Consider the following 22,125-nt stretch of genomic DNA (forward strand, 5'->3'; position numbering starts at 1 on the left):
GGTGGGATCTGGCACAGACCTGGGAACCCTGCCCCAATCTCCTTGGTTCTGTCCTGTGCTGGGCTTTCAAACCCTCCTGCCCACAGGGGGTCTCTTTAGCCTGACACCCCATGAGTGGTCCAGAGAACTGATCTGGATTCCAACACCCCACTACCCTCCCCATGGCTCAGCTCCCTTTTCTGCATGCCCAGCTGATTGGGGTCTGGGAGCCAGAACTCCTGAGTTCTATCCAGTTTTAGGAGGGCTGTGGGTTCAAGCGGGACAGGGGCACTGGGATCCAGGACTCCTGGGTTCTATCCTTCATTTTGAAAGGACTATGGGGTCCACTGGTTGGGGAGGTGGGGTTGCTGGCTGGAAGCCAGGACCCCTAGGTTCTCTTCCCAGCTGGCTGGCTGACAGTGGCAGAGTCCCCTCCCCTGTTTGTACCTCAGTTTCCCTCCCTGTATTGGGAGGGGATAGGGCATCTGGGCAGGGCTCTTGGCTGGGGGCTGGAGACAGATACAAAACCCAAGATAAAGCAAGACCCTAGGGATGGTGCCCAGGACCCCTGGTGTTTGGGGGTGGCCAGGCAGCTGCTGAATTTGGCTGGCAACCCAGACATGCTCAGAGCCCAGCGCATCTGAGTTCAACCTGGGAGTGAAGGGAATAATGAATTAGTAACGATGCTGCAGACAGCGAAGGGGGCACTGCCAGGTAAGGGCCTGCGGTTGGGGGCATTGGGACGGGGCGTGGGGCTGCATGGGGCACTAGGGGAGTGGGAAGTGGGCAGTGGGGACTCCACCAGGATGAGCCGCCATGTAAGCTCCGTTCACATCAAAACTTCACTCCAGGCAGGGAGGGAGCAGCCCAGCAGCTATTTCAAGCTCAGGACCTGGGGGGGGGGGGGCTGAAAAGGGGTGGTGGGAGCTGGGAGGGAGCTGAGATCAGGGGAGGGGATCTGGGATGGTTCTGATGGATTTTCCATCTCTTGCTAATTTTCTCTCCCCTGCATCCCCCCCCAACTCCTCCATCTACTGCCCTGCCTCCAAGCACCATTTCTTTGTGATTATACACACACAATTACACACCTGCCCTGCAGCCCTAAGATTGACCTTTCTCTCCCATCTGGAAGGGGAACAGTGTCTAGTGGCTAGAGCAGGGTGCTGGGCACTAGGAGCATGGACATGGGTCCATGGGTTCTACCCCAGCGCAGGGAGAGGAGTGGGGGCTGGGAGCCAGGACTCTTGGGGTCTAGCCCCAGCTCTGGGAAGAGAGTGGGGTCTAATGAGTCAGAGCAGGGAGCTAGGAGCTAGGACGCCTGGGTTCTATTCTTAGCTCAGGGATTGGGGCCTAGGGGGTTAGAGCAGAGGGGCTGAGAGCCACTACTCCTGGACTCTCGCTTGGGCAACACCCTGCTCCGTGCCTCAGTTTACCCCTGTACAAAATGGGCACGCTGGGAGGCTGTGTCTCCTCCTGTTCCCCCTGCCCCGGGGCTGGGTTGCCGATTAGATCTGCGCCCCCGCATGGGCTGTGCCAGCCCAGAGAGCTTTGCCTTGGAAACGTGACTGCGCTGCGGGAGGGGGGAGCCCGCCCGTCCCTGCCTGGGGCTGGCCCAGCCCTGTGCCAGGGCTGGGTGTGACGGTGAGTCAGAGCCGACTCGCGCATTCCTGGCCCAGGCCCGAACAGCTCCCCCTCCCGCGGAGCCGGGGCACTGCCGGGGTCGCCGCTGCCGCAGCCCGCCCTGGGCAGGAGCCCCCTCTCCCCGGCTGCGCTCCAGGGACAAACAGCCCCCGCGCCCCACCCCAGAGGTGGCCGCATCTCAGCGCCCCGCCAGGGCCCCCGGCCCGGGGGAGAAGCGTATTCCCAGCAAGGGCCACGTGGGTCTGAGTCGTGGCCCTTCCTGCTCCTCCTGCAGCTTCCCGGTAGCGGTTCAGGGCTGGCGTCGGGCTGGGCTGGGCTGCCCCACACTCAGCCGCCCCTGGGGGGCCCAGGAGAGTGGGTACCAGGGGGTGGGGGGGTCCGCTAAGGGTTAACAGCAGCTCCTGTTTCTGGCAGAGGGAGCCTGTCTCTGCAGCCTGGTCACCCAGCCGAGATGGAGCCCCCGGACCAGCCAGTCGGGTATGGCAGAGGGGCCTGGGAGGTGGGGGGCCAGGACTCCTGAGGTCTAGCCCAGGTGGGGGTGGGGGGTAGTGGGTTAAAGCAGGTGGGGCTGGGCGCCCGGACTCCTGGGTTCCATGCTCTGGCCCTTAGTGCTAGGGGCTCCCCGCCCTCCTCACAGCGCTGTCTCCCTTCTCAGCCTGGGGCGTGACCCGGTGTACGATGTCCCAGACCCACACGTCTTCCCCCAGCCCAGGCCAGCCCGGGGGTCTCTGAACAGCGTCAGCCTCCTGGATCGCCTGCTTCTCACCCAGTCTGTCTGGCTGCAGCTGAGCCTCAATTCTGCCACCGCCCTGCACATCCTGCAGCGTGAGCCCCCCGGGGTGAGGGCTCAGGGGGCCTCTGCCCTGCCCGGCTGGATACTGGGGCACATGGGTCCATTGGTCTGATGGGGGTTTTCAGGCAGTGTGGGCCCCTGGGGCTCATCTGGGGAGGGGAATAATACTGGGCTGGATGGGTCCATGGCTCTAATGGGGGGGGGGACCCACACTGGATGGGTCCATGGGGCTGATGGGTGGGGGGAAATCCCACACTGGATGGGTCCATGGGGCTGATGTGGGGAGGAGGAAATCCCACACTGGATGGGTCCATGGGGCTGACTGGGGGAGGGAAATCCCACACTGGATGGGTCCATGGGGCTGATGGGGGGGAAATCCCACACTGGATGGGTCCACAGGGCTGATTGGGAGTGGGGGATCCCACACTGGATGGGTGCATGGGGCTGAGCAGGGAAGGGGGTGGATATTGGGAAGTGTTCCATGTCCCCAGCCCCGGTGTAGCTCCTGCTGACAGATGCCCCCTTCTTGCCCCAGACATTCCTGGTGCGCCGATCGAACACACACCGACGCCGGGTGCTCTGCTTGCGCCTCCTAGATGACTTGGCCCCGGCCTTCGTCGCTAGCTACTGCCTGCAAGAGAGAGCAGCCGGTAGGGACACATCTGTCTGTGCTGCTCTGTGCCCCCCGGGAGCGCCACGTCTACACGCAGCCCTGCGTCTGGTGCCCTACTGAGCCCCCCAGCTCCCTGCAGCACAGTGCCCCCTAGTGCTGCACTGGGCCAGTAGGCAAGTACTGACTGCCAGGGAGAGCGCCTCCTAGTGCCACAGGTCTGAGGGTCCTTCTCTTTGCAGGCATCTCCCTGGAGGGCTCATCCCAGAGCTTCCCAGACATGCTGCACCTGGTGGCCTCCTACTGCCAGAGCCGGTGAGTGGGAGGATGGGGGGGGCACCCCAAAATCTGAGCTCCACCACAGCTCCAGCTCTCCCTTGCTCCCAGTGGATGGAGATCCTGTAGTGTCCAGGGCAGTGGGGGACAGCAGAGGGGTTATAGGACAGAGGGTGTTGGGGCAGCCCTGGGGGAGAGGGCAAAGGGCAGAAGGGAATTGGGGAGTGCCCCTGGGGGAGGGGGCGGGGCAGAAGGGAATTGGGGAGTGCCCCTGGGGGAGAGGGCAAAGGGCAGAAGGGAATTGGGGAGTGCCCCTGGGGGAGGGGGCGGGGCAGAAGGGAATTGGGGGAGTGCCCGAGGGGGAGGAGGGAGCCCTGGGACTGCTGTCAGAGCCTGATGCACTGTCCCCCTAGGGAGGTTCTCCCGGTCGCCCTGCGCCTGCCCCAGCCCATCCAGCAGGCGGTGTCGCACAAGGAACTGGAGGCCATTTCCCACCTGGGGCTCGGTGAGTGACACCCCCCCAACAGCCCTTCCCCCTGGACCCCTCTCTCAGACCCCCACCCCTCCCCCACATCTCAGTGGCCCCTACACTCCTCTCCCTGATCCTTCCTCTCCCTTCAATCCCCCCTGGTCCCTCCCTGCCCATTCTCTGTGTGCCCCATTTCCACCCCATCCCCACTCCCCTTCCCCCATCACCCTGCACCTCCTCCCTGCACCCACTAGGTAGCCGGGAAATCCCTCCCCTCCATTTCTCCTCTAATTCCCTTCCCCTCCCCTCCCCCTGGCCTGGGGCTAGATTGGAGCCGGTGGCCCCTAGAGGGGAAAGGCTCATATCCCATTTCCGGCCCCCTAAGCCAGCCAGGCCCCCCACCTTGGGCTGGATCAGAGCCAGCGCCCCCTAGAGGGGAAAGGCCCCATGTCCTCTCCTCGGTGCTGACCCCTCTTTTCCTCCCCCATCCCCCAGAGTTTTGGAGCTCTTCTCTCAATGCCAAGGACCCCCTGGAGTCGCCTGAGCCCCAACTCTGTGAGGATGCTGCCCCTGCATCTGGCCAGCTGGGTGCGATCCCCACGCGGAGCCCAAGGGAGCTGGACTGCGGCCTGGGCAACGGGGCGCTGGGCTTCCTGAACCCCCTGTTCCAGGGCAGGGATGGGGGCTCACGGCGGGACGACTTCAAGCGCAGCATTAAAGTGCGGGTGTCCACCGAGACCTCCAGCCCTCTCTCACCTCCCCCCAAGCCACCGCCCCCCATCCCTGCCAGCCAGACAGGGACGTCCCCCACCCTGCGCCAGGAACCGGGCCAGTACTCACCGCTCAGCACGTCAGGGTATCGGGTTCCCCAGCGGGCTGGGGAGCCTCTTAATCCCGAGCCAGCCGGGAGCAGCCTCCCATCCCTGCAGGAGCTGGACAGTGGGTCCCCCAGTGGCTCAGAGAGCGAGGGGGGTGGGGGTCCACGGGCCCCCTCACCTCCTGCCCAGCGCCGCCCCCGTGCCCCCCTGCGCTGCATGAGCGATGCCGTCTTGGCAGTGCTGGCCCCTGAGAAACAGCTGTCACGGGCCGTGGAGGGGCTGGCGCGGGACCGGAGCACCAGGCTGGGAGCCAGCGTCCAGGATTTCCTGACCCTAGTGAGGGGTGGCGGGGGGGAGTGGCAGTCCAGCCACGAGCTGCTGAGCCCCATCCGGACCTTCCTGACCCACACCAAGGCCCAGCTGCTGCAGAGCCCAGCCCTGGAGCTGCCAAGCCCCACGCTGCTGCCTGACCACAGGCTGGGTGAGTGGGGCTTGGGGGAGGGATCCAGGGTGCCTGGGTTCTATTCCCAGCTCTGGGACGGGTATGGAGTCTACTGGGTTAGAGTTGTGGGGCTGGGAGCTAGGACTCCTGGGTTCTGTCCCCAGCTCTGGGAGGCGAGTGGGGTGTAATGGTTAGAGCAGGGGTGGCTGGGAGCCAGGACTGCTGGGTTCTAAGAGAAGGGTGGGGGTTGGGGCAGGGGAGAGCCAGGACACCTGGGTTCTATTCCCAGCTCAGGAAGGGAGTGGGGCCTAGTGGGTTAGAGCAGTGGGGCTGGGAGCCGGGACTCCTGGCTCTGTCGCTAGCCCATGTAACCCACTCCTACTCCACAGATGCTGTGCTGGAACGGGCCCTCCATCGTTGTGTGCTGAAGCCCCTCAAACCAGTGCTGGCATCACGGCTGTGCAGGCGACGCATGGCAGATGGGTCCCTGGGCCAGCTCCGGGAGAACCTGCGGCTGGTGCGGGAGCGGGGCCCTGCTGCCTTCCCGGCACGGGCGATGCTGCCTGGCCCCCCTGACACCCAGCGGGCACGGCGCAAACTGCTGCAGCTTCTGCGCGCCTATTCGCCCAGCACCCAGGTGACACTGCTGCTGCAGGCCTGCAAGGGTGTCTACCGAGCCATGGGGGCAGCCCCGGGTACGGATCCCTTCATCCCTTCCCCCCCTCCCCTCCCTCGCCTGCGTGATGCTGCTCCTGCAGGGCTGCAAAGGCGTCTGCAGAGCCATGGGGGGTGGCCCCGCACAGCCTTCCCGACCACCCTAACCTGCATGGCCCCCCTGCCCCCCATTCTTCCTCACCCAGCACCCAGGCCTAGGAGGGCGTCTCTGCAGCCATAGATCTGTCCCCAAGTACGGACAACCCCCATAACGGCCCCCTATTCCCCAGCACCACCCCCATACCACCCAGCCCGCCCCCCCACCTCCAACCTGCTCATTCCCTACAACCTCCTGATCCTCCCCACATCCCCATACCTGCCCACCCCGTAACTGACCCCTGTGCCCTCCCACACCTAACATAGCCACCCTGGTCTCCCCCTGCCCCTCCCTCCCCAGTCCCCCCATCTGTGCAACCTGCACCCCATGCCTCCTCAGCTTCCAGGATCCCTCCCCCATCCCTGCCCAGCCTGTGCTCTCCATGCTACTCCCCGCTGGGAGCCCCCCTCCCCCAGCTCATGCTCCCAACGCCACCTGCCTCCCCTACTGCCAGGACCCCCCCATCCCCCTTATGTTCCTGCTACATCCCTGCCAGTACCCACTCACATGTCCCCTCTTCCCCCCAGATGGGAGCTATGGGGCGGACGAGTTCTTGCCAGTTCTGAGTTTCATCCTGGCTCAGTGCGACCTGCCCCAGCTGCTCATGGAGGCTGAGTACATGATGGAGCTGATGGAGCCCAGCCAGCTCCTGGGCGAAGGTAAGGAAGACGCCTAGGCCCTCCACTACCCCTTTTCCTTGTCCCGCTAAGCCAGCCAGTCCCCTCACCCTGGGGCCAGATCAGAGATGGCGCCCCCTAGAGGGGAAAATCCCTGAGTCCGTTTACCTCCCTAAATGCTGGGGGGACCCACCTAATCATCTGAACGTGAGCTCCCAGTGCTGAGCTCCCAGTGCGACGCTGTGACCAAAAGGGCTAAAGCGGTCCCGGGGTGTGTAACAGGGGAATCTCGACGAGGAGAAAGGAGGTTCTGTTACCTCCGGGTGTGGCACTGGTGCCCTGCGGCCGGTCCTGGTGCCCACAAAGCAAGAGGGATGCTGATAAAGCTCAGAGCAGAGTCACGAGAATGACGAAAGGCTCAGAGAACAAGCCTCAGAGGGAGAGACCCCAGGAGCTCGATCTGTTTAGTTTAACAGAGAAAAGGTTAAGCGTGATCCCAGTCTAAGTACCTACGTGGGGAACAGAAACGGGAGAGCACACGACTCTTCAGTCTAGCAGCCGAAGGTGGAAGCTGGACAAATTCAGACTAGCAATAAGGTGCACGTTTGTAAGTGAGGGGAATTAACCAGGGGCACAGAGGGCTGGATTCTCCGTCACTGGCAGTGTCTAAAGCAGGGGGGATGTTTTTCTGAGATCTGTGCTAGTTCCCCCAGGAATCAATTCAGGGCAGCCCTGTGCAGAGAGGAGGGCAGCCTAGAGAATTCCCAGGGTCCCTTCTGGCCTGACAATCTACACCCCATCCTCCCCCAGGTGGCTATTACCTGACCACTCTCCAGGCCAGCCTGGCCCTGCTGGAGCATTTCCATGAAGAGGAGCCAAGGGAGCTGCACCCCAATGTACAGAGAACCCTGAGCTGGCAGCGCCTGTGCCCCCCAGGGCGGCCCCCTGGCAGCCCATGCCAGGTATGTGGGGAAGTGCTCTGGGGGAGTCATTGACGGGGACTCCCTGCTACCTACCCGGTCCCTGCCCCTACTCCACCCACGCCCCGCTCCATCCTTACCCCCTTCCTTATCCCTCCCCGCTGCTTGCACAGTCCCCCCATCACCCCTGGTGCCTGCTCAATCCCTATCCCCCCATCACCCCATCTTTGCCCCTCCATCCGCCTCAGTGCCCACTCAGTCCCTGCCCCCCATCCCCATTAGTCCCTGCTGCTCTTAGTCCCACCCCCCACACCCATGCCCACTTAGTCCCTGACTTGCTCTGCCTTCCAGGACCCACAGCCTGAGAAGACCCAGGCCCCCTGCAGTGGGTGCCACTCCACCACACCTGCTCTGGGAGCCCAGGGGACGGCAGAGCAGCTACGGGGGCACCCCACAGACAACAGTCTCCCCCTGCACCCTGAAGGACAGCGCCAGCCCCAGGAGCACCCAGCCCAGCACCACCATCCCGGGGAGATGGGACCCTGGCCAGGACCCCCACACAGGCTGCTCCGCGAAGGGGCTGTCGACCTGGATGAACCCCTCTGACCTGGGATGCCTGGTTCTGTCCCAGATCTAGGAGGGGAGTGGGACCTATAGGTTAGAGCAGTGGGCCTGGGAGTGAGATCTCCTGGATTCTAGTCCAAGCTCTACTGTGACTGGCTTTATGACCACTTCCCTCTTGGTGCCTCAGCTTCCCCCTTCTGTAAAACAAGGCGAATAAGACCTGCAGCAGTGTGGAAGGAATGTCTGTCCCCGGTAGCCCCTCCCTGTTCCGGGGGGAGGGGTGCTGGGGGAGCCTTTTCCTCACTTTGGGGGTGGGGCAGGGAGTATCTTAGCTTGTGACAATCACTCCTGGCTTGAATAAGAGTCAGTTAAATGCCGAAAGAGAGAGAGAGAGAGAGAGACTCTTTCTCTCGTGACACAGAGGATCAATGTCCATACACCAGGGGGATTTGCTGGCCCAAAAACCTCTTCTGCTGATGTTATTTTTATAGGGCCTACTTTATTAAATATTTTTTAGGGGGGAAATTCATTTTTATTTTTTATTCTCCCAAAAGCGACACGGCCTGGTTTGTCTGAGGCCTCAAATTTACAATTTGTTCATATATTAAAAGAAAAAGGAGTTCTGTAACAAAATGCTCTTGTATCAATATTATTGTAGGGCCTACTTTATTTGCTATTTGTAAAAAAGATTTACTTTGTTCGAAGAGTGGCATTCTTTGTTTTTAACTCAAGTCTGTGTTTTTTTTTTTCATTTCTGAAACTTCAATATATGTTTTTGATAAATACAACACTCTGGAACACGAAACTCTCCTGTGGATATTATTGTAGGGTCTGCTTTATTGGCTGAACGATGTGCCATCTGTTTGGCTGTCTCTATTTGTAACAAGATAACTTTTGAACGCTGCGTACAATCAATTCCAACATTTCCAGGAACGTTCTAGGCAGCAATGGGCAAGAGCCGTTGGATGTTGGTGAAAATCAGAGAAACCAAAAGGGGGAAATGGGAGGCCCCTGGAACCCCAGCATCCGGTAGCAGAGCCATAGCTTCAAGCCCCACTGCTGATGACAACAATTAACACCTTCCGGCACAACACCGCTGTCATTTCTGCTCTGCCCAGCCTCCAGGTGGAGTTTGAGACATTGAAACCCTATGTGACTGAGCTCCTGGACAGAAAGAGAAGAAATGAAAATTGTGGGAGTGAGACAGACAGTGCCCCTGGCATGGGTGGAAATAGGGGGGCTCTGGTGTGAGGGGAAGGCGGAGCTGACAGACCCCTTGGCGGGGAAGGGAAGAATGGGGGCCCCTGGTACAGGGGAAGGGGGACAGACAGCCCCCTTGGCAGGAGCGGGAGAATGGGGGCCCCTGGTATGGGGAAAGGGGGTGCTGTCAGAGCCCATGCTGGGGGGGGAAGAATGGGGGCCCCTGGTATGGGGGAAGGGGGAGCTGACAGAGCCCATGCGGGGGCGGGAAAGAATGGGGGGCCCTGGTATGGAGGAAGGAGGAGCTGACAGAGCCCACGCGGGGGTGGGGAAGAATGGGGGCCCCTGGTATGGGGGAAGGGGCAGCAGACAGCCCCTGGCAAGGAGGAGCTTGGGGGAAGGGCAGGGAGCCCCTGAACGAGGGGGGGATGGAGGACGGCACCCAGGCAGCTGGGGATGCGGGAAGGAAGGATGCCAGGAGCCCTGGTGGGGGCGATGAGCTCGGCCAACACCCGCTGTGAAGGGGGTGCCCTGGCGGGTTTCACTGTGGTTTTCTCCCAAGGCGCTGCGACTGGCTCTGCCTGTGGCTGGACACTGAGGCTCTGCGCCCAGCTCCCCGGTCTGTGGCGGCCTGCACAATGCCACAGCCTCAGGGAGGGGCCTGGCACCTGGGGGCAGAACCCAGTGGGAGGGAAATCAGGCCCATCCGGCGGGGCAGGCAGAGGCGGGACACTGGTGCCCCCTGCTGCTGCCTTAGCACATCACAGGAGGCAGCTCCCTGCACTGAGTGGGGCACTGGCCCGGAGTACAGCAGAACGCAAGGCTTTTGGGGGAAGTAGGGCTCCGGGGGGGCGGGCGGGTGAGGAGGAGCATGGGGATGGGGGAGGCAGCCAGGACTGGAGAGATGGGTCCCACTGACTGCAGGTAGTTGGCACAGACTGTGGGTCCAGGACCCCCTTGCCTGAGCGCTGCCCCCCCTTTGGAGACAGACAAGTCATGAATCATTGGCTGACTCCTAGCCGAAGGGCCCTGAGTCATCACTCCGCTGTCCTAGAGCCCAGCCCCAGACATGAGTTCAGAGCGGTCCTCTTGGGTATCCCAGTGCTCCCAGGACAGGGTCTCTCATGCTCCCCATGTGCCCCATTACCCCGTCCATGGGGCCCTTCTAATCCACACAGTGCCCTACAGTGGCCCTGTTGGGAACCCTGGGGCCCATCTGGGGGACACCTCCTTAGGTGCTGAGCTCTCTGAGGGCTAGGCCAGGCCCCCAGCCTCCTTCTCCGGATAAGGAACTATTTGGAGTCAGATCCTTTCCCTCTGGGGTGTATCTGAACACTTCTATTGCCGGGCTGAGGAGTCTCTTGTGAGCTACTGCGGGGCCTGGCACAAGATGGAGTTCCTGCCAGAAGGCTGGCTGAAGGCCTCAGCCCCTGCCAAGCCATGCCAGATGGATTCTAGGGTTGCCAGTGTGGACTTGGCTCACGACCAATCGATCCATCCTCTTCGCTCCACAGATGACGGTAAGGTCCTGCTGGGCCACGCGGCCTCTTGCACTTTTGTGACGCCGCCTGCCGAACTGCATCTGCACTGCAGGCTAGCTCAACTGGGGATAGCCCGCAGCCCAGACTGATGGGAGCACTCCCACCAAGGGCTCCTTCCTCTCCCAACTGGGGAAGCACCCGGCTGCAGTGTGGGTAGGAGTGCCCTTCGTCCCAGCCCTTCCAACAGGAACTATATTGCTGAAGGCATCTGTGCTGGGTTGAGGAGCCCACCTGGACCACCAGGTAGTGCAAGGCAAGAAGAAAAGGAGGACTTGTGGCATCTTAGAGACTAACCAATTTATTTGAGCATAAGTTTTCGTGAGCTGAAGAGTTGCTCTGCTGGAACTCAGAGCAGGGCACAATGACCTCCAGACTAGCCATTCCAGTCCGTTCCCGTCACCACAGACAATATGACCACACTATAAACGAGCAGGGGGAGAGAGCTCCTGTTTTTCCCGTCCCTTTGGTCACAACAGATGTCGATCCACCCACCCCGTTGCTTCCCAGAGTACTAGGACACAGCAAACAGGACAGTGCACTAATTCTCCTATTGGCACCCACGTGGCCGAGGCAATAGTGGTTCCTCGATCCTCTTGGTTTGTCCACTTGTCATCCTATCACATTCCCTCTGCTGCCAGGGCTCCTATCACAGAACAAGAGAAGGGCTCATTCCCCTGAGCTGTCCTCCCTCCACCTGACCACTTGGTTCTTGGCCGGGTGTTGGAGCTAGAAACAATAGGCAGTGTACAAACAGGGACACAAACTCTCTTGCTCAGCAGTAGAAAGGACTGCATAAGAATGGGCCACATTGGGTCAGACCAATGGTCCATCTAGCCCTGTTTCCTGTCTCTGATAGGAGCCAGAGCCAGATGTGTCGATGGGAATGAAAAGAACAGGGCAATTATTAAGTGATCCATCCCCAGTCACCTAGTCCCAGCTTCTGGCAAACAGAAGGTTAGAGATGCCCAGGTGATGGGGCTGTGTCCCTGACCTTCTTGGCTAATAGCCACTGATGGACCTATCCTCCATGAACTTACCTATTTCTTTTTTTATCCTTTTGGCCTTCACAACATCCCCTGCCAATGAGTTTCACAGGCTGATTCCACGAGGAAAGTGGGCAGCTCCGAGTGGAAAGGATCTGTGGCTTGGCGGGATCAGCTCAAGCTTGTACTGGGGCAGTCTCAGATATCTGACAGGCTGGACTCTGTATGACTGCTGAAGAACTCGGGTCTCTGACGCTGCTCTCTCAGGGTGCCCTGGGCAGCGATCAGTGCCCCCCAGCTCCATGTAGACATTTTGTTGGTATTTTCCCACCATACCAACGTCCCATTTAGAGGAGCATTTCTAAGAGCATTTCTACCTGGAGTAGAACCTGCCCCAGTCTGGGACCTCAGTGCAGTGTGACCAGGTCTGATGAGATCACTCTCTGAACCATGCACTTACCCAGGAAAGCCCCCTGTCCTGCAGCGATAACATCAGCAGGAACAGTGGGGGAACTAGGGGCTCTTACAACTGACCCTCCTTATACAGTTTTGTTCCCAGACAAGAACTCGCTCAGGCTGCACCCTAAGCTCATACCCAGAATTGTGTCTGAATGCCATCTAACTCACGCCATCCATTACCCATGTGTCACACGAGGGCCTGCCCCTTTAAGGCCCAGGAGGCCTTGGGCTAGTCAGCCCTGTTCAGTTAGCTGCAGCCTGCTGGGTGTGAGACTTAAAAGGAAGGAAGCCCAGCAGAGCAGAGTGGAACACAAGACAGGTACTGGATGTGGTGGGGAAGGTGTCTGGGTGTGGCTGCTTGGGGAGGACCCCAGGAGGGGCTGTGGGGGCGGATGGGAAGCATGGCTGGCCTGGAAACTGAGCACAGTAGGTGAGCAGAAGTGTATATGAGTTAGAAGAAAGAGAACAGATCCCTTGGAAAGGAAGGACTGGGCCCAGTTGGGAACTGGGGTAAAGGTGCATGGGGTGGGGGGGTGTTTTGGATGTTGATTCCCAGGACAGGGTGGATGTCTGTTAATGAGTTAGCTGGAGGGCCACATCACTGCAGCGTGTCATCCCTATGGCTGGAGTAGGCTGAAGATTGTTGTGGGGAAACTGAGGCAGAGCATGCTGCCATGTAGGCCCTTGCTGTGAGGGGCTGTTCTGCGGTGGTGAGTCATGTAATGCTGTGTGGTATCTGAAATGTCATGCTAACGGGTGAGGCCAACTTACACAAGTCATGAGTTTGGAGACCTTTATCCTTTTCCCTCCAGACACAAAACCAGGTGGCCCTCCCTGAGCCGGTCTGTCTCGTTGGCTGGGGGAATGGCAGGTGCTGTGGTCTGAGCTGTGTCTGACATGTTTTGAGGCTGCCACACAAAATCCCCCAAGCACGCTTACCGCTCATTTGACAAGGGCTCAAGGTGTCCTTTGTGTGCCACCTGAGGAGCATTTCTGGAGCTGAGCCACCACATGGGGCAATATCCATACCCTTCCCGGGTACTGCAGACTGGGCAGGTGATTCTCCAGTGGGTGGTGGGCAGGGCTCGGCGCTCCTGCCAGAACCAGAAGCCTGCTTGGGAGGCCCCTGGAATGTAGCATGCATCGGGACTAGCACTGGAGGAAGACAAGGCAGTTTTCTGCAGTGGCAGGGATTCTTTGCAGTGTGTTGGCCTTGTGTCTGTTCCACATCCTGCCCCCCTTCCCCTCCGCTGTGGAGCCCGCTGTCTGCTCTGGGAGCCCTGGCGGTGAAGGCACTGGTCCACTCCACCTCCTGTGGCCTTGAAACGGGGCATAGGGTAGTTGGGGTGCAGGCATGGACCAGAGGGGCACTCTTGGGGGCCTGTGGCACAGGGGTACCTCTAGTGGAGTACGCCCAGGGCAGCACGTCTCAAAAGCCCACAGCTGCTGTCCAAGGAAGGAACCTCTCTATGGCTTTCCTAAGGTCCTGGGGTTAGGTACACCAGTGTAAGAGCCAGTCAGCCCACACACACACGTGGTCTGGCTGGAGCATTCCTGGTCTCGTTTCAGCACTAGGATACTTCCTGCCCCAGGTGAGGATGCAGCTGTACCAGGATACAGGCTAGCTGTACACAAGGGGAATAAGATAAGTGGGGTTAAAGCACCTTTATCCTGGGATAACAGGGTCCACCTGAGGGGCTGTCCTGGGATAACTGTATCACTACAAAATCAACCTCTGTGTGTGCCCCCACCCCCAACATTGTTCGACTGAGGAAATCCACCTAAAGGAGTCCTGGCGTGGTTTGGTTTCAGAAAGACTTGGTCATAGTCTGTGCCCCTGAGCCAGCCAGCCAGTCCCCTGCCCTGGGGCTGGATTGGAGCTGGTGTCCCCATGAAGGAAAAGGCCCATATCTCATTCCCTGCCCTCCTGAGCCAGCCGGTGGGACCTGGCACCCAAAAGACAGTAATTGAAATGTATGTTCAGTTGATTCAATGATGAAGTCCAGGTGCAGTGCTGCGATCACGCCTGCAGGGGGCAACACCACTCCATCCGTATCCTTAAACTGGGATTGTAACCCAGTTATGAATTTGGAGTGTTGTGGGGGACAGCTCGGGTCTAGGACAGCAAGGGCTGTGGGCTGGGACTGAGGGGCTCTGGCAGAGCTGAGGGGGGAGCCCAGGGCTGGGACTGAGGGGCTCTGGCAGAGCTGAGGGGGGGAGCCCAGGGCTGGGACTGAGGGGCTCTGGCAGAGCTGGGGGGGGAGCCCAGGGCTGGGATTGAGGGGCTCTGGCAGAGCTGAGGGGGGAGCCCAGGGCCGGTACAGCAAGAGGCAGTGGGTCAGGATCAGAGCGGGGGAGCCTAGGGCTGGGATACAGAGGGGCTACAAGCTGGGATGGAAGCGCATCGGCAGAGCTGTGTGCATTGGGCCGGGCTGCAGGATCTTTGGCAGGACCGGCTACAGCAGCTGACGCCCCGTGACTGGCCCAGTTCTATCCCTGGGCACTGACCCTTGTCCCCGTCCCACCCACCCTCGTGCTCCGGCCCCAATTCCCTGCCCTTGCGTCAGTCTGTCCATGGGCCAGCAGGGCCGGGAGCAGCTGGGGCTGCTGTGAGCTCATGTGGGGTGTGAGAGAGTGTGGAGCTCTTCCCCACCCCTGATTGCTGCACTCACCCTGCACCGTGAGGCCTTTCCCCTCTGGCACCAGCTTCCAGCTGGCCCAAGCTGGGTGTGAGGGGGGAGGACTGGTTGGCTCAGGGGGGTGAAAAATGGCACAAGGGGCCTTTCCCATCTAGTTCATTTGCCCCATAATAGCTAAATTTGCCAGGTCACAGCCTCGTCCCTAGCAAGGCAGGATCTACCCTCCACAGGGGCACTAGCCACCCTTGTGCCTCCTGGAGGGGGCCCTGCATGGCTAGGGAGTGGGGAGAGTGTGACTGAGGGGTGGGGAGGGCTGTCGGGGGGTTTCTCTAAGCATGTGAGACTAGAGCACGTTAGGTGGAGGGAAGGCTGCTTTTGGGGGTTCCTGCAGAGCGGGGAGGGGGCACATTAGATTGGGGGAGGGACTATGAGTGTTAGGGGGTCTTCTGTGTGGTTAGGGATGTGGGGTTCCTGCAGGTGTGCTGGGGGTTGGGGGACGAGAGCGGCAGGGAGGGGGCAGGTTTCCTGCCAGGGTATGTGGGTTGTGGGGGAAGATGCTCTGTGTATGTTTCTCCCCCACCAGACTAAGGGGAGGGGTGGGTGTTCTGGTGAGTGGGAGCTGTGTGGGGGAGGAGCTCTGTGTGTGTTTGTGTGTCCCCCACCCCACTGTTGGGCTGTGTGGGGGACGTGCTCTGTGTCTCCCCACCTCACCCCACCCCCCAGCTGTTGGGCTCTGGGTCTGCTCCAGGCTAAGCCAGCACCGCCCAGGCCCAGGAGACGCTGCGTGAACCCCGAGGCCCTGCCCTGCATGGCAGCCCGAGGGGGGGGGAATGAGCTCATCCAAGGGGGGCTTGGAACAGCACATGCTCTTTGTTCTATCCTGTCCTAGAGCAGGGGGGCAGCATACAAACGGACCCTGCCGGAGGGGAGGGGGGACTATGGCCCTGAGACACCCCCACTCCACGGAGGGAAATTAATGTCCCTGCTCCCGGCGAGGCTCTCACTCAAAGCAGAGACAGGCCCAGGTGTCATCTGAGCGGACGAACTCAAAGTTAAATTGTGGGAGTGGGGTGGGGACTCAGTACGGGGGGCTCCCCCCTAGTAATCAGCGCTGATTCTCGTGCCTCAATACAGTGCTGGGGGCTGATGCGCTGCAGGGACTGTGGATTGTGTAGGTATCCCTTTTCTGGCTCTGAGATGCAGCTGCCTCTGGGGTGGGGCATAGGGGTTTTTATAGAAGGATCCATCGCCCAGCCCTCAGACATAGCCACCTCTCGGGTGGGGCATGGGGGCTGTTTATAGAGGGAGCCTGGGGGGACCGGAGTGAGGTCTGACAGGGAGTTGGGGAGGCTGGGGGGGGGGTCAGAATTGCCCCCTAGTCCATCCTGCTCTCAGTGCCCCCATTGGGCTCTGAGTTGCTCCCCACACACACCCTCATTCTTCCTTTAGAGGGAAGAGCTGGTATCTTCCCCGTAAGCCCCATCAAAGGACCCCAGCCCCCTCTGGGCCACAGGAGGAAGATTTCGGGGCCCCCCCATCTCTGTGTCAGGGCAGCATCCATCTGGGAGCTGCAGGAATGTGCCACGTGGCCAGGTTTTATTCTCACGCTACCCACTTTGGTGTTAATTCCTATAGGCAGGATGCTTCTCCCAACCCTCGGTCCCACCACAATTTTGCCCCTACCCAGGATTCAGCCCCCCTACATCAGTGGGGAACGGGACACAGGGCCTTTCCCTCTACGGGGATGGGGCGAGCTGTTGGGGGCAGGGTGGAAGGACTGTCTGGCTTGAGCCTGTAGAGTTTATTGGGGGAGGGGGTCTCCATTCCTGTCTCTGCTGGATCCCCCGTCTGTTTCAGCAAGCTCCTGGCAGCCCAGATGCTGGGTCCCACCCTGTCCGTGTGGGAGGAGGAATCTTGGGGTTGTGTCAGTGTCTCTGTGGGTCACTCAAGGACGGAGAGGAACGGCCGGAAGCCGCCATGCTGTCCCTTCCTGTCTGTGACCCCCTAGCCACCCCTGAGCTATATTTATCCACCCTGGGAAGAGGTTGCTTGCTTTCCTTTCCTGGTGGGGCCACATTCCCCAGGAACTCAGGCCCCAGGGGGCTGGGAATCCAGCCTGGACCACGCTCTCCCAGCTGCTAAGCAGGGTCTGTCCCACACTGCACAGGGATGAGGGGCCAAACCATTGGATTGCAGGAAGGAAGCAACGGGGCCTAGTACTTCATGGGAACCATGACTCCTGGGTTCTGTGTCCTGGCTCTGGGAGGGGAGTGGGTCCAGTGGTTAGAGCTGGGGGCTGCAAGTCAGGACTCCTGGGTTCCATTCCCTGCTCTATGATATTAGACCCTGTTCCTCTCCCAGACAGCTCTGAAAGGGTCCATCTGGAGGGGAGTCCCAGCTAGTGGCACCCAGTGTGTTCTGGGGGGCACTGACCCAGTTTGGGTTAGAGGAGGGGAGCTCCAGGCCCAACAAAGCCTGGCACATGATCCCATTCTCGCTCTCACTGCCCCCCCCCCCGCAATGGGCGCTCCAGCTGCTGAGCAGATCCAGATGTTGTTGTGGGTCCAGCCGGCCTGTGTCGGGTGGGGTGGGTGTGAGCAGGGAACGCGTGAGCCCATCACATTCCTGCTGTGATGACTCACTTTCCCTGGGGTGCTGGGGTGTCCTGAACCACCTCTCCCCTTAACACTCCACCCCTCCTGGAGCTGGGTTAGAACCCAAGAGTCCGGCTCGGGTCTGGTTCTGTGCAGGAGAGGCAAGGCTGAGAGTGCCCCTCTTAGCCCGGCGGCATGGTGAGCATGGCAGCGTGTGTGAGTGTGACAAGCTACAGGCATGGAGGTGATGTTTAATGCACTGTTTGCTTGCTCATACACACCCGTGCACACACGCACACCAACGTGTACACAGAGCCACTCACCTATATGCACTCTCACCTGCACTAGCCTGTCCAGTGTACTAGGTGTGGGGCACACACCATGTCTCTCGCACACCTACCCCTTGAGGGCTGGGAGCAGGTCTCTGGGCTACAATCCCCCAGGCCTGGAGGTGCTGGGACAGCTGAGCAGAACCAGGTCTGGGTCATACAAGAAAAGGCCATGTTCAAAGGGGGACACACACACCTATCCTCCAGGTCTGCCTGGCTCCCAGGGGGACCTGATGAGATGAGTTTCCCACAGGTCTCACCAGGGGAGCTGGAACAATGTGTCTAGTGGGGGCGCTGAGAGCCATTGAACCCAACTGTAAACCCTGGATAGGATGGAAACTGCTTCAAGCCAGGGGGGTGCAGCAACCCTAGTTCCAGCACCTATGGGTCTCACCTGTAGCCACTCATAGGCCCCCCTGCCCCCACCACACTGCCCGGCCCCAGGGGGGGAAATTGGAGTCAGCACCCCAAGTGGGAAAAGCCCCCGATCCCATTCCCCGTCCCCTGGGAGCCAGCCAGTCTCCCCACACACACACCCTAGGGTCAGATGGGAACTGGTACCCCCTGGAGGGGAAAGGCCCCAATGTCCCATGCAAAGCTTGGCCCTGCTCTCCCATCCCATCCTTTGGCTCTTTGCTCAGATACTTTCCTGGTGACGTGCGGGTCCTGGCCTGGCTCCTCCCAGACTGTCAAGCCTCAAATATTCCCCACTCCACCCCCCCACCCGGAGATAGACAAGCGGGGGCTTCCCCCGGGCCTCCTTCTTCCTCTGACCACCACAGCTGCATCCCTCCCCAAGAGAAGGGACAGAGACAGGACAGAGGCAGGGCTGGGCTGCTGGGCTGGAGTGAGGGGCAGTGCCAGGGAGCTGGGAGTCAGGGCTCCTGGGTTCTATTCCAGCTCGGTTGGGCGACCCCCTGTGAGCAGTATGTGGGCAGTGCGGCGGTGGGGCGAGCTGTTGGGGGACAGGATGGATGCGCAGCTGCTGGGCTCTGGGGCAGGAGTGGGGGCACAGTGCCACATGGCATTCCTGTCCCCCTCTGGCTGCTGATGGTTCCACCAGGCACTGGAGCGGGTCCCTTAGGGCTGAGACGGGAAATGGGTTTAGCAGGGAATGGGCCTGGCTCCTTGCAGAGTCAGGGCTTGGGCTTGACCCCCAGCTCTGCTGGTGCCAGGCAGTCCCAACCGCCAGCCCCCTGTTATCCCAGCCTGGGGCTCCCCCACAGTTCTGCTGCCCCTCAGATATCCCACCATGACACGCTGATCTCTGCCCACGCTCTTGGGAGACCCTACAAAAACAAAGCCTGATGGAGGGCTAGTGAAAGCGTCCTTAGCTTTGAGCTGAGGGGGTTAATCGCAGTTGAACGGGACAGTACAAAGTGGGAGCTGGCAGTGTGCCCAGCCCTTCCCAGCCTCACTTTGTGCTTCTCTTCCCCCCCCCCAGTCAGCCCCCATCTCCCCTTCACACATACTGTCACCACCCCCATCCCCCAGGACCCACTGCCCCCTCCTCCCCCATAAGTGGTAATTTGCGTCCCTATGATGGGAGGGGGGCTGGACTCGCATTAATTCCCCTCACCCTGATGAGGCAGCACCTGCTCCTGCCCCACCAGCGACCCTGTCACTGAGCCATGGCTGAGACACCGGATAGCCCCTCCCTGAGCCAGAGGGAACCCAGGAGTCCTGGCTCTCAGACCTCCCCCTTCTAACGCACTAGACCCCACTCCCCTCCCGGAGCTGGGGATAAGGGAGGGGAGGGTAGAGCTGGGGTCACTCAGCTTCCCTTCTGTTGTGTCCAGGGTCCGTTTTCACACTCACCCCCACATACCCTCACAGGCATGAACCAGCCCCTGATTCTCTCCCTCCCACATCCCTCCTCCTGCCACAGCCGCCCGCTGGCTAGCCGAACTCTGACCAGCATGCGTGTCCCTCGCACACCCAGCTGGGTGCACAGGCTCTAACCCCCTGCACACTCAAAAGGCCCTGAAACACACACAGACATTCCCTCGCACCTGGCTGTGCACACTCACACCAAACCAGCCTGCTTTTCCCATCAGGCTCACACGCAGAACCAGCAAACATGCACACACCCACCCTCTGAACTCACAAACACACGCTCACCCTGCAGGCTACCCTGGCAGTGGGGCTGAGCTGGGGCAAGGGTAATGGGCACACAAAGGCTCCTGTACCCCCATACTCAGACAGACCCGGGGACTCAGACTCCCCCAGCTGTGCTGATGACGTCAATCGCAACCCACCGCCCCCTGCTATCCCCACTCTGGGATCCTGTAAGATGAGCCTGTGCCTCCCCCATATCTCCGCTCTGTGGGGGAGGTGGCAGGAAGCTTGTGGGGAGGTGGGGCTGTAGCTCCAGCCAAGACAAACAGACTGTCTGGGCTGCTCCTCTGCAGAAGCCTGAGGCCTGGGCCTGGCTGATTTCCAGGGACCGTCCATCCTGTGGCACAGGGATGGGCCAGGCTGCCCTACCTGGGTCTCTGCCTCAGGGGGGCAGCCCAGGGCTGGGGTGGCAGGGGGCTGTGGGTCAGGAGTGAGGGGCACCAGGAGAGCTGGGGGAGGCAGGACTGCGAGAGCAGGGGCCTGTGGGTCGGGATTGAGGGGCACTTGCCGAGCTGGGGGAGAGACCAGGGCTGGGATAGCTGGGGGGCTGCAGGTCAGGAGTGAGGGGCATTGGCAGAGCTGGGGGTGGGGAGTGTTCCCCAGTTCCTCTGTGCCTCATTCTGGCTCCTGCTGCTGAGCCATGGCTGGGACTCACTGGGTGGTCCCGGCACTTCCTTTCCCAGCCCCACTTCAGCTCTGCCCCCTGCCCGACCTGGATCACTGCTCCCCCCCGCACACTGCTGGGACAGGCCTTCCTGGTGGGTCCATCCAGTGGGGGAGAGGTATGGGGGGGCTGCAGGCTGGCTTATTGCACCCCACGGCCAGGGGTCACGAGTGACTTGGGGGGAGCCAGGACACATGTTCAGAACGAGTCCTTGGGGGCCACGTGGGTCCTCAGGCTTCTGCACGCGTGTGAGATCCCTGCATGGGCACACTCGTGGCCCTGCTCTTCCTGATATGCCCACCCGCCCGCACAGCATCCGCCCGGCCCCTCGTGCTCACGACGCACCCGCCCGCACGGCGTCCGCCTGGCCCCTCGTGCTCACGACGCACCCGCCCGCACGCCGTCCGCCTGGCCTCTCGTGCTCACAATGAGGCCATCCGCCCACACGGGTGTCTGCCTGGCTGCCGAGCAAGCGCCTCCCCACCACAGTGAACAGGGACAGAACCCTTTTAAACCCCCCACTGGTGAAGGACACCCCGTCCCCCAAGAGCAGAGCACCGGAATGGTTCACTCTCTGCAAGTGCTTGGGGGGGAAACATTGGGGGTCTCTGTGGGGGAAAGATTTGGGGTCACCACAGGGTGGATGGTAAGGATTAGGGGCAATGGGCTGTGGGGAACTGTGGGGAGTATGGGGGGCTGGGCTGGGGGATTATAAGGAGCCATAGGAGGGAGTGTCAAGGAATGGGGGCCTGTACTGGAGAAGGGCAGTGCCGTGGGGGTGGCCTTGCCATGGAGGGCCATGGTGTTGGAGGGTGGGGGGCCCTGGGGGCAGGTATTGGGGCTGTGCTGGGGGAATGGTGGGGGTGGGGTAGGGGTGTCATGGTCGATGGGGGAGGCAGGGGACTGTAGGAGTGGATAGTGGGGCTGTGCCAGACCAGTGGGGGGCTGTGCTGTGGCGGAGGCCGGGGGGGGGGCTTTGGGACAATGGGGGGCCATGCTACAGGGAGTGAGGGGAGCCAGGCCGAGGAGGGGTCCCTGTCCCAAGCACACAGCCCCATCTGCTCTTCATTAGGCCCCACAGAGCTGAGATTCTTCTGGCTTCTCCGCCCGTCTGGCTCTAATTAACCCTTCTCAACACTCCCCCCTCTCCCCGGCACATTCCTGTCCATCTCGGGGGGGGGGGGGGACGGGGACGGGGGGGACACAGGGAACTGTGGGTAAAGGGGCAGACACAGTATGTTGGGGTTCAACCCGCCTGCCCCCAAATACACCCCCCCATAAACATGCAGAGTCAGCCCTGCCCCCACTCCACAACTCTGCTTCTGCCAGTGCCCCCTAGTCCTGACCCACAGCCCCCCTGCTATCCCAGGCCTGGGTCTGTCCCACACGCAGGCTGTGTCAGGAGGGGGTAGGTGTGTGGCGGGTTGTCTTCCAGGTGCGGTGTTGTCAGCACCTGAAGGCTGCAAACCCCCTTAGCTGACCATAGTTGGGGGATGCCGGCTCCCCCCAGCAGGGCCCAGGGCCTGCGCAGCTCCCGGATCCAGCCAGCAGGGGGCAGGGTGAGCACACACTTGCACTAACAGTTGTACAGACACACATCGTGCGCAGGCCGCCTAGCTTGCTCACTGTCACATTTATAGCGTTTGCTCAGCCCCGAC

General features: G+C 60.9%; 1 protein-coding gene across 3 annotated transcripts; it reads left to right on the top strand.

Moving 5' to 3' along the window:
- Positions 1-1,634: 1,634 nt before the first annotated feature.
- Positions 1,635-8,672, top strand: RIN1 (Ras and Rab interactor 1). Of its 3 annotated transcripts, XM_073351641.2 has the most exons (10): positions 1,635-2,097; positions 2,276-2,459; positions 2,949-3,063; positions 3,266-3,338; positions 3,713-3,804; positions 4,264-5,067; positions 5,418-5,723; positions 6,367-6,498; positions 7,267-7,418; positions 7,728-8,672. In XM_073351641.2, exons 1-10 carry the CDS (start codon positions 2,072-2,074, stop codon positions 7,980-7,982), a joined length of 2,139 nt encoding a protein of 712 aa, XP_073207742.2. In that variant the 5' UTR covers positions 1,635-2,071; the 3' UTR covers positions 7,983-8,672. The 3 variants fall into 3 exon arrangements, with proteins under 3 accessions (XP_073207742.2, XP_073207741.2, XP_073207743.2); XM_073351640.2 differs by lacking the exon at positions 1,635-2,097 and having other exon boundaries at positions 2,198-2,459; XM_073351642.2 differs by lacking the exon at positions 1,635-2,097 and having other exon boundaries at positions 2,357-2,445.
- The last annotated feature ends 13,453 nt before the right edge of the window (positions 8,673-22,125 follow it).

This window comes from Lepidochelys kempii, chromosome 7, assembly GCF_965140285.1.
Source record: "Lepidochelys kempii isolate rLepKem1 chromosome 7, rLepKem1.hap1, whole genome shotgun sequence".
NCBI classification, from domain to species: Eukaryota; Metazoa; Chordata; order Testudines; family Cheloniidae; genus Lepidochelys; species Lepidochelys kempii.